This window comes from Lithobates pipiens, unplaced genomic scaffold (genome assembly GCF_037356315.1).
Source record: "Lithobates pipiens isolate NorthernLeopardFrog02 unplaced genomic scaffold, aLitPip1_a1.2 Scaffold_18, whole genome shotgun sequence".
In the NCBI taxonomy this organism is placed as follows: Eukaryota; Metazoa; Chordata; class Amphibia; order Anura; family Ranidae; genus Lithobates; species Lithobates pipiens.
Window position 1 is genome coordinate 481,160,718 of NW_027507758.1, and position 15,849 is coordinate 481,176,566.

General features: G+C 41.9%; 1 protein-coding gene across 2 annotated transcripts in view; it reads right to left on the minus strand.

Annotated features, from left to right (window-relative positions):
• Positions 1-15,849, minus strand: part of MYO7B (myosin VIIB) — a 523,403-nt gene that overhangs the window by 28,125 nt on the left and 479,429 nt on the right. For both annotated transcript variants that reach the window (XM_077488413.1, XM_077488412.1), the window contains exons 42-46: positions 14,878-14,962; positions 10,176-10,282; positions 9,898-10,083; positions 8,082-8,198; positions 5,234-5,317 (exon numbers count right to left, since the gene is read on the minus strand). In XM_077488413.1, coding sequence (XP_077344539.1) covers positions 5,234-5,317; positions 8,082-8,198; positions 9,898-10,083; positions 10,176-10,282; positions 14,878-14,962 — 579 coding nt within the window. The remainder of the gene's footprint in view (positions 1-5,233; positions 5,318-8,081; positions 8,199-9,897; positions 10,084-10,175; positions 10,283-14,877; positions 14,963-15,849) is intronic.

The following is a 15,849-nucleotide window of genomic DNA, read 5'->3' on the forward strand; positions in this document are numbered from 1 at the left end:
CCATGCCAATGCCATATGGGTTAGTTTATCTTTGCCTATCCTAGCTGTTCTCTGTGTTTAATTGGAGCTGTTTTATTTCCAGCCCTGATGGATCCTTTGGATGCCTCGCCGCCTGCTAGTGGCCTGCCCTCTCGTAGCAGGTACTTTTTTTTGGGTTACCTGCCGGGGGGGGGGGGGGGGGGGGGGGGCGACGACAGTGGAACATTAGGGGATGTTCCACTAACACTGCTGGTTTCTCCCTTTTTCAGCCCTTCTAGGTCTACTCAATGCCGAAGTTCTCACCGAGGAAGTGATTCGTCTAAGTCCCACCACCAGCATTCCTCTTCCAGATCCAGACGTCATGATTCTCCTGCGAGAACTAGTCTCCGTAGCCGGGAACCTTCCCGCCCTTTTACAGCTTGTCCAAGTCACGCAGCTGAAGGTTTATGCTGGGGGTGCAGGATGCAGGTTCCTGCTGACAAGCCCCTTTATGATGCCTGTTATGTTAAAGCGACAGGTGAAAGGAATGACTCTGACCAACAGCTGAAGTCTATGGTGGAAAGATTGGTCAAGGACAGTCTAAAGAAATTTGAAGCCCCCCATTTGTCTCCCATAGAGTCTCCAAGGTCTCCGGGGAGGGATGCTCAGGCCCAGGACACATGGGATTCCTCTTTGCCTAGCCATCCGTCTGCTGTCCTCTCAGATAGTGAATCTGAGGAAGAAGAGTCTGGTTCGGGTTTTGACTTTGCCTTGCTTCCTTCTTTGGTCAAAGCCATCAAGGAAACGCTGAACTGGGAAGAGCCAGTAGTGGCTCCGGCGAAGCAAAGAAAGTTTTTTAAACAATTAAAGAAGGAGCGTATTAGCTTCCCTTTCCTCTCAGAGTTGGGAGAAGTGATCTCGGATGAGTGGAGCAAGGTAGAGAAAAAGAATTCTCTTTTATCTAAGATCCAGAGACTTTACCCTTTTAAGGAGGAAGAAGTTAAATATTTGGAGTCTTCCCCTCTGGTGGATGCGGCAGTAATGAGACTGGTCAGACATGTGACCCTTCCTCTTGAGGACACAGTCTCTTTTAAGGATGCTCTGGACAGGAAAATTGATTCTGACCTGAAGAGGATCTATCTTACGGCTGGCATGGCCTGTAAACCAGCTCTGGCCTTAGCAGCTCTGTCTAGAGCGATGGAAGTTTGGTCTGATAGTGTTGATGAAACACTCAGAAACGTCTCAGAAGATCTTGCCAAGGGTTCTCCCATTCAAGAACTAAGACTGGCTTCGGCTATCTTGGGAGAGGCCTCGATCGATATTATCCAACTGGTGGCTCGAGTTATGCTCTCATCTGTAACTGCCAAACGTGCCCTGTGGCTCCGTCCTTGGCTAGCCGATCCCGCTTCTAAGCAGGTTTGGTGCCGTATTCCCTTTGATGGTTCTTCCCTTTTCGGCAATAAGCTGGATAGTGCTATAACTCGGGCCACCGGGGGTAAGTCAGAGTTTCTTACCCAGGATAGGCGCCTGCAGAGTCAAAGGAGATCGTTCCCAAGAAAGCAGGGTCAAGACCGTGCCAGGGAGGCACGCACTTACAGGCCTGGATGGGAATTTTCCAGATCTTGGAGGTCCAGACAGACATCTCTCAAAAAATCTGCAAAGGGCAGTTTGATGGGGGAAAAGGAGCCTACTTAATCCTTTTGAGATCGGGCCCGTCCAGGCGGTCTGGGTGGGAGCTCATTTGTTCCATTTTCGGCACGTCTGGGCGGCCCCGATCCAGGATTTTTGGACCATCAAGACGGTCTCCTTCGGGCACACTTGGTCATTCAGCAGTGTCCCCAAACTCAAGTGTGTTCCTACATCTATTCCAAGGTCGGAAGAAAAAAGACAAATTCTTTTAGCCTACATAAAATCTTTGTTGGATCAAGGCGCCGCTATTCCTGTTCCAGGCAACCAACGTGGCATGGGAATGTATTCCCCTCTTTTCCTGGTCCAGAAAAAGAACGGTACTTGGAGACCCGTAATAGACTTGACGCTTCTAAATCGCTTCATAAGAAAGGAGAAATTCAAAATGGAAACTCTGTCCACGATTCAACAATCAGTGCAGCCAGGGGACTGGCTTGTCTCAATAGATCTCAAAGACGCCTATTTTCACGTCCCGGTGGCCACAGAGTTCCAACAGTTTCTTCGTTTCTCCATTGGCCAGCTTCATTTACAGTTTACCTGCCTTCCTTTCGGTCTGTCAACCTCCCCTCGCACATTCTCGAAGGTCCTTCTAGCAGTTGTAGCATTGTTGAGGATCAGGAAAATCCGGATTCATCATTATCTGGACGATTTGCTTCTTCTGGCTCAGGACAAGGATTGTTTCTTGAAACACAGGGATCAAGTTATCGCAACCCTCAAGGAATTCGGGTGGCTCCTGAATTTGGAGAAAAGACAGTTAGTTCCTACACAGTCTCTCGTGTTCCTCTGTGCTCTGTTCAATACGGCAAAAGGTACCATCTCTCTGCCTGAGGAGAAGGTTGCAGTAGTACGGGACAGGATCCACCTGGCCCTCTCTTCGTCTCGTCTCAGTGCTCTTCATTGCCTAAAGATCATAGGCACCATGGTGTCCACCATACCGATGGTGAAGTGGGCACAGTGGAGGATGCGCCCCTTTCAAATGGGTTTTCTTCGCCAATGGTCGGGAGAAAAGGTCCAGTCCATCGAGATTACTCAGACCATGAGAGTTTCTCTCCTCTGGTGGCTTCGTCGGGAGAACCTGTTGAATTGCCACTCCCTTCTTCCAATCAAATGGATCTCAGTGACGTCAGATGCCAGCAACAGGGGCTGGAGGGCGCATTGTCTATCGGAAGTGGCTCAGGGCATTTGGGACTTTCCCTCTCGGGGAATAGTGTCAAATGTGCTAGAACTACGAGCAGCCTTCTTAGCGTTGTTGGCATTTTCGCATCTGATAGTGGGAGCATCCATAGTCCCCAGGCTGGACAATACGACTGCGGTCGCATACGTAAGGAAGCAAGGGGGCACCAGAAGTCGGTCTCTGCTGCGGGAAGTGGATCCAATAATGCGTTGGGCCCAGAAGAATCTGGCCAACCTAACAGCAGCCTATGTGCCTGGAGTTCTCAACGTCCAAGCGGACTTTCTCTCATGAGTCCACTTGGACAACAATGAGTGGGCCCTTCATGAAGATGTGTTTCAGTGGGTTCTATCCCTGGGGATTTCTCCAGAAGTAGATCTCTTTGCCTCCCCTTTCAACAGGAAGCTAACAAGGTTCTATTCGAGGTTCAAGGATCCGCAGGCCTACGGGATAGATGCCCTAACAGAGCAGTGGTGGTTCCACAAGGCATACACCTTCCCTCCAATTCCAATTATCTTTCAGTTCCTGAAGAGACTCAGATGGGGGGAAGTGGAGGTGTTGGCAATAATTCCGCATTGGCCCAACAGGCCTTGGTTTCCTCTCCTAACCCTCCTCAGTTTTCGGGACCCAGTTCCTCTCCCATCCAGACGGGGCCAAGGCTCGATTCTCCATCCATGTCCGGCTCACCTTCAGTTGAGGGCCTGGTTCTTGAGAGGGGAAGGCTGGAAGCACTAGGGTTTCCTAAGGTGTATGAACGGATCTGGGCCAAATTTGTATCTAATATGTCTTCCAGAACTAGTTCCTATGTTTCACCTGCAGTTCAAGACGTTTTGGGTTTCCTGCAATCAGGCTTGGACTTACCCTTGTCAGTTAGTTCCCTTCGGGTTCAAGTCTCGGCTATCTCCATTTACAGGGGTTCCGTGGGCCAAGCATGCCCTTATCCAGCAGTTCTTCAAAGGCGCAGTACGATTGAGACCCCAGAGAAAACCAAGATTCCCTAAATGGGATCTGCCTCTAGTTCTGGACTTTTTTTCTCATTTCAACAAGGCTCTTTCCATCAGAGAACTCACCTTGAAAACTGCATTCCTGGTGGCGGTCACCTCGGCAAAACGAGTATCAGAGATTCAGGTTCTAGGAGTCAAAGAACCCTTTCTAACTTTTTTTCCAGACAGGGTGGTCCTAGTTCCAATGTTGGGTTCAAACCCTAAGGTCACCTCGGTTTTTCATGAAAATCAGGAAATCTCTCTACCCACATTCAGATCCTCGGAAGTTCATCCACTTGATGTTGGGCGCTCACTAAAGCTATATTTGGAGGCTACAGCTCCATTCCGGAGGGCACTAGAGCATCAGTCAGGTCAATTGCGGCATGGATAGTTTAAGCAATCCAGTGGGCGTACAGAGAAAAGGGCTTGACTCCTCCTCAGGCGGTGACGGCGCATTCGACTAGAAGTCTTTCTACCTCGTGGGCAGCCTCGTGGGCAGCCTCTCGCCATGTGGCTCCTGACGTGATATGCAGGGCGGCTTCGTGGACTTCAATACACACCTTTATGTCTCATTATTCTGTTGAGTTGGCGGCTCTATCCTCAGTTGACTTTGGTGTTAAAGTTTTGTCGGTTAAAGGTGTCAAATAAATCTTTGTTAAGCAGCATTTTGCCCACCTGGGTGTGTTTTGGCAAGTTATTTCCCACACGTTGGCTGCCATGGAGTCTGTCAGGAAAACTGAAAATTTATGTCAAAATACTTACCGTTATTTTCCTTTCCTGATGGACTCCATGGCAGCAGGAGTTCCCTCCCAAATGGCTGGAGTAGGATAGTTACCGAACACGGCCTCTGGCAGGGAGCAAAGATTCATGGGAGTATCGTCCTATAGGGTAATGGAGGCGGGACTAAACCCACACGTTGGCTGCCATGGAGTCCATCAGGAAAGGAAAATTACGGTAAGTATTTTGACGTTTTTAAAATATAAAATACATATAACAAAAACCATCTCAAACAGGCTACTGACACATTCTAGTGTACAAAAAAACGCACCAAAATTGCACCGTCCTGTTTAAATGCATTTAACGCATCAATAAAGCACCTGTGTTACGACAGTAAAATCATGGTAAAATCATGGCAAATTACAGTAAAATCATGTTAAAATCATGGCAAAATCTAGTGCATTTTCAGAGCCATTATCGACACCTTTTTCTCTTTTGGCAAAGTGCTAAAAATGACATTTTCGGCTGATATGATTTGGCAGCCGAAATTTCAGCACATCTCTAGTTGTAGGTATTAAATATCCTAATATATTGGATTTTAAAACATGTTTTAAATACATTTATTTTTTAAGATGAATAAAAACACAAGGATGGCAAGGGACTCCTGCTGCATTACCTGAGATTAGAAGCCTCTGTACATTAGACCTAATTATTTTACCTTTGTCTTTGGGTGATAAAGTGATACTCCAAGCCTGTTTATCGCAATGAGCACTATGTCAGGATATGATGGGTCGGAGCATTGCTACAAGACAAAAAAAATATTATATAATTAAGAAAGCTTTATTAAAAATTATTTCCCCACTAATATATCACACATAATTCAGAGCAACAATCTCTAGTCTTATGGATATAATCTTCATACTGACAGAACAAAAGTACAGTTTCTGTAGTTTCTCATAGAAGGCTTGAACTAAGGGAAAGTATCTAAAAATTAAAAAAAATAGGTCTTCAGTAAGAGCTACATCTTTTAAAAGGTAATTATTAATGAGCACTAAAGAGTCCATTGGGTTCTGGTCTAATTTTGTAAATGCATTAATTACATATTAAAATATGAGAACTGTTAAAAATGAAATTATATTTTTTTGTCTGCATGATATAAAATTAAATATGTATTTTATAATTTAAGTGCAAAAAAAATAATTTACATTGAGCAAAGGATATTAATTAATCATTATGTATGTAAGGTAAACAGTGGCGCTATAAAGAGAAATCAATTATGTGTTACCTGTGTGTGCAATATTTGAAGGTTTTATAATTTGATCAAATTGGATTGCGCTATTGGAGTGTTCATTTTTGTTTTATACATACGGGAGATCTGTAAATCACCTATTAAAGATCAGTGCTGGAGTATCCACAACCCTGAGGTGTACATCGCCTTTGAGCCAAACATGGCCGTGTGAGGCAATAAGTGTCGGTGAGTGCATACGCTATGGGGGATTGGTCACACGTTTTGCATGCGGTGTGGTGTGGAAACTACTTATCAACATCAGTTATTTATTGCGGACTATGTTATGTACAGTATCTCACAAAAGTGAGTACACCCCTCACATTTTTGGAAATATTTTATTATAACTTTTTTTATGTGACAACACTGAAGAAATTACATTTTGCTATTTGGTTCAGATGGTGTCAAGCATGTGTAGTGGCAAACAGGTGAGGAGTACAAAGACAAGTCTGTCTTACCTACAGTCAAGCATAGTGGTGGGAGTGTCATGGTCTGGGGCTGCATGAGTGTTGCCAGCACTGAGGAGCTACAGTTCATTGAAGGAACCATGAATGCCAACATGTACTGTGACATACTGAAGCAGAGCATGATCCCCTTCCTTTGGAGACTGGGCTGCAAGGCAGTATTCTAACATTATAATGACCCCAAACACACCTCCAAGATGACCACTGCTTTGCTAAAGAAGCTGAGGGTAAAGTTGATGGTCTGGCCAAGCATGTCTCCAGACCTAAACCCTATTGACCATCTGTGGGGTATCCTCAAACTGAAAGTGGAGGAGCGCAAAGTGTCTAACATTCACCAGCTCCGTGATGTTGTCATGGAGGAGTGGAAGAGGACTTCAGTAGAAACCTGTGAAGCTCTGGTGAACTCCATGTCCAAGAGGGTTAAGGCAGTGCTGGAAAATAATGGTGGCCACACAAAATATTGACACTTTGGACCCAATTTGGACATTTTCACTTAGGGGTGTATTCACTTTTGTTGCCAGCGGTTTAGACATTAATGGCTGTGAGTTGAGTTATTTTGAGGGGACAGCAAAATTACACTGTTATACAAGCTGTACACTCACTATAGCAAAGTGTAATTTCTTCAGTGTTGTCACATGAAAAGATATAATAAAATATTTGCAAAAATGGGAGGAGTGTACTCACTTTTGTGAGATACTGTTAATGTCAATCTGCTGTATCCTGGAGAAAACTTACTATCCTAGTGCCAGCATTTAAAAGTTGTTTTCCAGGGGCATAAAATTAAACAAACAGTGCTATCTCAGAAGACAGTGACTCTGTAAAACCCAGCACAACTTCAATATATAGGCAAAAATTGGACGTGACACTGAGGCAGCCCATAAATTTGTAATTTCTGAACCAAAAAAAACGACACTCAATGTGGATAGAGGTATCCACCCGCTGAGCTATTCTATTCTGACAGCCCCACCATCAGAATACACTGATCAAGTAGCAAAAATCCAATGGGGTGGTTGTACAAAATTCGATCACCCTGCCCATACATGGATCGGAATTTGGCCAGTCCCTGATGAACTGGCCACATTTCAATCCATGTATGGCCGGCATGAAGCCCAAAATTAGGATAATCAACAAAAACATCTCAGGCAAAAATCTTCAAAATGATGATTGCCCCTGGAAAACAGAATGGTGGGCAACTCTATACTTTGAATTCTATATAAGAAATAATAACACAAGAAATAAAGAACATTTTCCAAACTGAATGACCATAGACTAGAAATGTAGCTGGACCACATACAAATCTGTGTTAATTTTCAAAATGTTTGTTAGGGTGCTACTTGTTTTGATCCTTTTATAAACAACTAATATGTAGTGATATACCTTAAAAGCCATGGTTTCCAAACACTGCACTGATGATGGTCAAAAAGGCTTTATGCAGTTATATAATGCATGTTTTTATAATATCAGGCTATGTTTTGCACTATACTGCCGGGGTTATGGATGTGCACTTGGCTGTCTTGGGGGTAAAAGAATGATTTATATGGCTCTATCCGCTGTCATGAAATAAGCAACAATTCTCTTATTTTTCGAATATGTGATGTAATAGGACATGTTTTAGAAAATCTTTACTGTGGTGTGCACTGATTACAGTTGTGGGATTTCTGGTTTCTTTAGTCCCATCTCACTATAATCTGTATGTTATAAAGTCTCAACCACTCTAGTATATAAACTTCCTGGAACATGTTCGTTCAGATAGTTGAATAGCCAGAACAGTCTGCAGCCCCAGAAGTTTCAATGTAACCTATATTCTATATGCTCACCTTGACCTCAAAGAAGGCAGAGCCGTATGTTGGCCATCTACAAATATGCTTTAGAAATGACACTTTCGCTTCATCCACTGTTTTCTTCTCATGTTTATTATAAGCAGCTATGATGTTCTGTCCACACAAAAAAAAATTGTATTCTGTGAAATATATTCAGAAAATATATTCAGATGCCTCCAATCCTAGGGTATTAATACACAAATACCGACCTCAGAAAGGGAAGTGGGGTTTAGCCCTCTCCCTACTGTTCTTTTTTTGAAAATTCTTTTTATTGCTTTTAAACAAAAAATAAAAACATTTAAACAATATTTACAGACTGTCAATGACAGACAAACATTTCAGTGCTACAGCACCAGCAGCCAGCATAACATCATACATAACAAGTATCTTCATTCTCAGGTATTACAGATAACAAATAACATGCACACAGTGGTTATTAAAAGGGTTACACATCCACCACTGCTAGTTAACAGATTACAAAACTAACATCAGTGGACCCAAAGAGAGCTGTATAGCATGGTCACCTCAGGAAAGGTGGCTCAAATAAGAGACCCGGAAGACCAACTAATGGGCTCCACAGGCAAGCCAGTACCAATACAAGTGGAACCATAAGGTACAACATATTAATCAGAGACTGTAGACACAGAGTTAGCCCACCCTCCCCAAACCTTTTCAAATTTGGCAAGTACCCCCCTGTTGGCATATGTAGCTTTGTAAAGAGGCAGGGCCTTATTTATCAGCGCTTTCCAGGTAGACAAGGATGGAACTTTTTTTCCACAAGAGGATGATGCGTTTCCTAGCATAGAAAAATAATAAAGTGAGGTGCGTATAACGTTTGTGGGGGATAGGGAATCCATCAAACTCAGTAAACAGGTTTCAATAGAAGGCTGTATTACCAAAGTTGTGACAGACTGAATACACTGGACAATCTGAAGCCAGTATTGCTGGGTGGCTGCACACTTCCAAAATATATGAATGAAGTTGGCATTGGGAGAAGAACAATGCCAGAAACCTGAGGACTGAAGGATAGGTTCTAGATATCCAAAAATATTCTGTTCAGGAACTTGTAATGAATGAGGTGGTCTCTAGCAGATAGCAGTCTAATGAAGGGGGCCTCCAAAATATTATCCCAATCACCATCCATTTGGGGGACATTGGCCAACGAGGCATTCAAACAAGGCAACAGAACTGCACCTGTGTCATCATGGAGTAAAGCCTCAAGGTCACCTGCCCAAAGGGTAAGCTTGGAGGTACCAAACTGAGCATAGAATGAGTGTCTAAACTGCAGATAGCGGAAGAAATGTGAGCTGGGCAACTAAAATATAGACTTCAAAGCCCCCCTACTGTTCTTTGCAATTAGGTTACGAGGCAAGGTTATTAATTGTGAGGCACAGAAACAAGAGACCAGAACTAAACTCTCATGTCACCCCCCCTTTTTTTCCCCTCTCTTCTCCTCCTTTCCTAACCCCCCCCCCCCCCTTCCTACTGTGATTTTGTAAATGCTACTAGGAATATGATTACTAAAATGTTTAAACTGTTAGACATTATCATATGTATAACTACTAGCTGTAACTATATTTTTAACTCAGACCTTGTGAGTTAATGTAGGAGTTAATGCTGGAGTTTTCATCATGTCTGGTACACCCCCTCCCACCTTCTGTGCTTGACTTCTGGCCCACCCCATTGATGACAGCACAGCCTTATTAAAAAATAAAAGTTACATTCCAAAACAATTTTTCATAGCAAAACATTTAATACAACAGAAATCATTTAATGGCAATGTGAACAGTTGCAGAAAAAATACACTACAGACCTTCTTCCACTCTTCTGGTGTGCCAAGGCGCAGCAGGTACTCTGGAACTAAATCTCGCTGGATCTTATTTAGATTTGCAAGCTGGGTACGGTCGTTGTTGTATTGTATTTTGTATATCAGGCCTGCTAGATTTGTAGCATCCTCTACAGAGCAGCGGTGGTATCCACGCAAATATTTTGGAAGCTCCTGAATATAAAATTTCATTAGAAAAAAAAGTTATTTTAGTTTTCTCTTAACTACAACAGCCTAGATTAGACTTTGCTGTTGGTATTACTAACCTGATGATAGTGAAATATGCAATCAGCTTTAATATCCTTTCCCGGGTTGGCATTGACCCACAACTTCCGCATAAAATACAACTGGAAACTGGAAAATGTAGGTGCCCCTAGATAAGACATGATGCTGTTAATCCATTTCCCTATTCTCAGAAATTACAGAGACCATTTAGAATGAGGAACATTATGACCTGAAACGCTCATATAGCATTCCTTTTTTTATAACATGTTAAAACAGGCACAGCTTACATAATAAACTTACCAGCATATCTTAAGCTTGGTACACACGGGCCAAATACTGGCCAGTATCGGCCAGTTTTACAGAAAAAATGAAGGGTGTACCAGGCTTTAGATGCTCACTCTTGAGCATTGCATGTGCTCCAGTGACAGCTGATAACACATCCAATGTAAATGATTTGCTAGCCAGTAAACCCTCTTATTTCAACATTGTATCTATAAGTCAACATGACTTTCAGAAGTGCTGGTAAGCCATGAGCTTATATTACACAGATAAGGAAGATGGCATAGGTTCACAACTGACATTTTAAATACTTTTAGAAGAAGAAGTCAAAGCAATAAAAACATATAATTTTGTTTTAGCGTTAAAGAAATCCACTGGGTATACGTACAAATCTGAATATTCTTAAAATATTATAACTTGTGAACACTTATTTTTACTCCCTTAGTTACCATTAATTTGTCTAAGCCTGGCACTTCAGCTTGAGTGGCAGGGGTCAGTGGTCACCTGAAATATGATAGTGATTGGCCTGTCCACTGTTTGCCCTACCAGCTTCCACAATAACAGTCCTGTAGGTAAGCGGAAAATAAATAGCTTCAGTTATTTGATACTGCTATGCACTACTAGGTGCTGGGAGTGAGTGAAATCATTTGAGGAAAGGGAGAGTTGACACCCTCAGGGTGGTTTTACTTTCACAGGTAATGTAGATTTGGGTAACTATGGCGTTTTAACCTTGGATTAAAGTGTTACTAAGCTGTTAAAGTGTTACTAAACCCACAACAGTAAAAACAGTCTGTATATGCAGTAAAGAATGCTTGTTATACTCACTGTGGAACCTAATCCTTTGCACTCTGTAAATAAGGCAGTTTGATCCTGTCTCCTCTGATCCTCCGCTTCTTCCAGCATCCCCAATACATCTCCTGATAGAATAGAGCCTTGAGGACAAGCTGCACATACTCAGTTTGGTATGTATTGTTAGAGAGTTTCTTTTTTTCTTAGGAGGGAGCATGTGATCAGCACAGGGCCAATCAGATCAGGTCCAGACAGATGGTCAAGAGTCCTGCAGCCTCATAGGACAGCCAGAGTAGAATGAAAACTCCCTCTACAAGCTTTAACCAGACACTGATAGAAGTCATAAGACTGCTATTTACTTTATGTAGGGTCCTGGGTTTAGTAACACTTTAAGCCCTTGTACACACGGTCGGAGAATCAGTCGAAATGTGTCCTATCGGACCGTGTTGTCGGATAATCCGACTGTGTGTGGTATGCATCGGACTGATTCCATCAGAATATCCGTCGGACCCAATTTTCCAACTTCTTGGAAATATTTTCCGACAAACTGGTCCGATCGGACATACTCCGATCAGGTGTAGAGAATTCCGATCGGACAAAGTGCCACGCATGCTCAGATCAAATTCCTACACCAAAGCTATTGGCTACTAGCCTAACGTAGTCCCGTCATAATGAAATAACATCATCACGTTCTGAACGATCAGATTTTCTGACAACTTGGTCCAACCGTGTGTATGCAACAGTTTCGGACACAATCCGTCGGACAAAATACCAACGGATTTGGTTGGCAGAATGTCCGACCATGTGTACAGGGGCTAAGAAGGGCTTTCAAAGCAACTTCAGGATGGAGTAGAAGAAAGGGCAAATAACAGGAACACCACGCCAAGAGGTTAATGTAAAAAAAATGTATTCCAATAAAATTGTTTTAATAACATTTGTAGATACAGCCAAAGTGTTTCAGGGGCCCAAAACTGCCATTTTCAATAGAGCTCAATAGAGCTTGTGTTGTATGCAGAATGGCTACTGGATGGATAATAACATTTTGGTACTTGAATTCTCAGGACAGCTGGTGCGGGAAGTGCTAGCTGCCGAAGAGTGTTCCTGTGAGTTTAAGTACCATAATTATATTATCCAACTGATTCCACCAAGTAGCAATCCCTGCATACAATAGAGGTCCTGATTTGCGGAAAGTGATGGGGAATATTTTGGCCCCCAAAATGCATCAGTTGGACCTATTGATTTTGTTGAATGGACTTTGCTTGCATTCACAGAGTCTCAGGCATTATATAGACATATTATAGACATTTTTTTCGTGTGTATCAAGCTTCAGAAGTTTGATTTCTGGGTCTGGCAATGGGAGGAGAGCAGTTTGATTGCAGGAGAGGAATTCTTCAGGCATAAAAATGCATGAAAACTAGCATTTACGGGCATTTCTATTGAATCCTACGGAGTCAAAAATGCCTGACTACGCAAAAAAAAAAAAAGAACATGTACTTTTTTGTGCATAGGGTGACTGAGTGTACAAATGTGAACAGGGACAATTAGAAAGAATATGATTTTGTGTAGTGAGTAGAGGAAAAAATGCTGAAAAACACTCAGGTGTAAATTGGGGCTTCGTGTGTGAAGTTTGGCAGTTGTTGGAAGGCAACATGATTTAATATCATATTTCGGGAGTTTTACTTTCTGGTTGATACAGCCAGGTGGCCTAAGTTGGAAGTTGCAAGTTGACCCAGAAGGGTGTTGATTCATGCCACCTGGCAGGGGAGTAGAGCTTGGCTCCATACCGCCTGGTGTGATAAAGATTAAGGTGCTTGATTAACACGTCTGCAAACAAAGCTTCAAAGAGAGCCACTGCTGCCAAGATGACTGATGGGCTGAGCTACAGAAGATCAAAGACATATAAGTCTATTAAGAGTTGATTAGGGTCGGATATCTGTAAATCATGGACACACGCTGCCCCAGTACAGCATGCTTCCTGGAGGATGGACAGATAATCTCACCTCTTTTCCATTGCACAGGAGGCTAGATGGGTGTGGTGTATGGGGGGCGGGGTCTGAATTCAGTTTAAAAGTGCACACAGAATGGAAAAATCCCTATCTTGTCTCATGGCTCTCTTGCCTGATAGCTCTCTTGCCACTGAGCCCAGCTGAAGAATACTGACCACTGAGGACGACCTTATGTAAAGTATCTTGATGTTCTTTTGTTATATGCTCTGTAATATATTCCTTTAGAGTTTTTATGTTAGCATTCCTATTTTCTTGGGAAATAAATAAGATGTTGCTTTATTAAGCAGTGTGTTTATTTTCATAGCTAATCTTATATCATTGTACTATCACCAGTTACATTATCAGAGCTTTGATAGTCTAGCTAATTATAGAAATAGACTATAATTAAAGTTAATACATATATGGAATAAATAGAGGTATCCATAGCCACCAAATATTTATTTCAGCAGTTGTAAGGCTTCTGAGTTTCCTTTGGTACATAAACTCATGTAAACAATTATCTACCAAAGTAAAAATTTTTAAGATACTTAAACTGAATAAATTATTTTCTTAATTATTTTCTTAACATAGTGAAAAGCAAATAAATGTGAAAGCTATCTGCTGAACATGTGCAATTCAGCATAAGAAAGTTCTACAGTAGCAAATTTACACTTTGATAAGGTTTTCTATGGGCATGTTTCAAAGCACTTAATAATGGTTAGGAGATATACCGTATTTATCAGCGTATAACACGCACTTTTTCCCCCTTAAAATCAGGGGAAAATCATGCGTGTTATACGTCAATCCCCAGCCATTGTGAGCCTCTGGGTAGCTTTCAGCACTTTCGGCCCTTCTCGGCAGCCGAAAGCCGACAAGAACTACTGAGCGCCGCTGAGATACACAGGATATCCAGCGGCGCCATTCTTAAAAGGAAAAGCTGCAAGAAAAAACTGACAAGGTTGAAAATGATGGACAAGGTTGCAAATGACACTGACAAAGCTGAAAACAATGGACAAGGCTGCATGACAAAGCTGCATAGGACACTGACAAGGCTGCAAATGATGGACAAGGCTGCATGACAAGGCTGCAAATGATGGACAAGGCTGCATGACAAGGCTGCAAATGACACTGACAAGGGTGCAATGATGGACAAGGCTGCAGATGGACACTGATAAGGCTGCATTGATGGGCATTTAAATGTAAGTTTTTTTTTCTTAAACTTCCCTCCTAAACTTGGGGTACGTGTTATACGCTGGTGCGTGTTATACGTTGATAAATACGGTATACGTTTCTTTATCCACTGTGTATGACCACTATGGAAATTTTTGATAATTAGGAATTGAATTATAAGCAAAAAGGAAGTTCATTTGAAAAGGGAATTTTCTGTTAGCTTTGTGAATGACATGGAAGCTCTGCTGACATGCTATGCAAGCAAAAATACAAATTAAAAAAAAAAAAATTACATTGCACACTGAATTGGGAAATTTTTGAAACGCATATTCCCTTACAAAGTGAACAGCCTATTTGCCCTTGGTAAACCAACCTCTAAAACTTAAACCATATGTTATTCAATGGGAAAAACATGCAGTATGGTTACAGTAATTTCTAATCATATATTTGTTTTATCTCTATACAATTGTAAAACAACAAGAGAAATTCTTTAGACTAAGAAAACAAGTGCTTAGCTCACCTGCAGTGGGACGGCTTTTCCGGATATAGTCATTCAGCTGCCTCAGTGAATCAAAGAAGTAATCTTGCTCATTCATACTGATAACCTGCATCAAACAATTATAACTTAGGAGTAGAGTTGGGCCAAACACCCCCCCAGTTCAGTTCACACTAGAACTCTCAAACATTGCAAAATTTCAGACCCGAACTGCTAACCTTATTAAATGGGGGCAGGTACCAGTGCAACTTTTTGGAGCAGGGATTTTAATGATTCTTAAATTCAACAATAAATATGAAAAATTACTTTAAATATAGTACCTGGGGCCCCCCTAGTCTGCCTGTAAAGTCGTGCATCTGTACTAAAACCTGCTATAGCAAAACTGACATTTATAAAAAAAAAAAAAGAAAAAAAAAATGACATTTAAATTGATTTTTACTGCAAGCTTTCTTTATTTTGTAAACAATGGCTTGGGGGGCCAGTCCATATGATGAATCGACAATTTAGCACACTCAGAACAAGATTAGAGATTTTTTGGATAAATTCTGGTTTCTCTTTGGCAGACTTTGGATGGAAATAACAAAGTTTTGCACCAAGGTGGACAAGCCTTATGTGAAGCCAAATTATAGTACACTCAGGCCAAGATTAACAATATTTTTATGGATAAAGTCTGGTGTCTCTTTTGCAGACTTTGTATAGAAGTAACAGGTGCGGAAAAAAATTAGCTTTGGGTGTTGGTGGTACCTTTACACTGTAACCCCTATAGAGGCACTCTTGATGAAAACAAGAATTGGTCTTGCTGTAAAAAAATTGAAATTATATGCCCTGGTCAAACAGTTGAGGAAAAATTGTTGTTTGGGTGTTGGTGGTGCCTTTACACTGTAACCCCTATAGAGGCACTCTTGATGAAAGCAAGAATTGGCCTTGCTGTAAAAAATTAAAATTATATGCATCTGTCAAACAGGTGTGGAAAAATTGGTCCTTGGGTATTAAAGG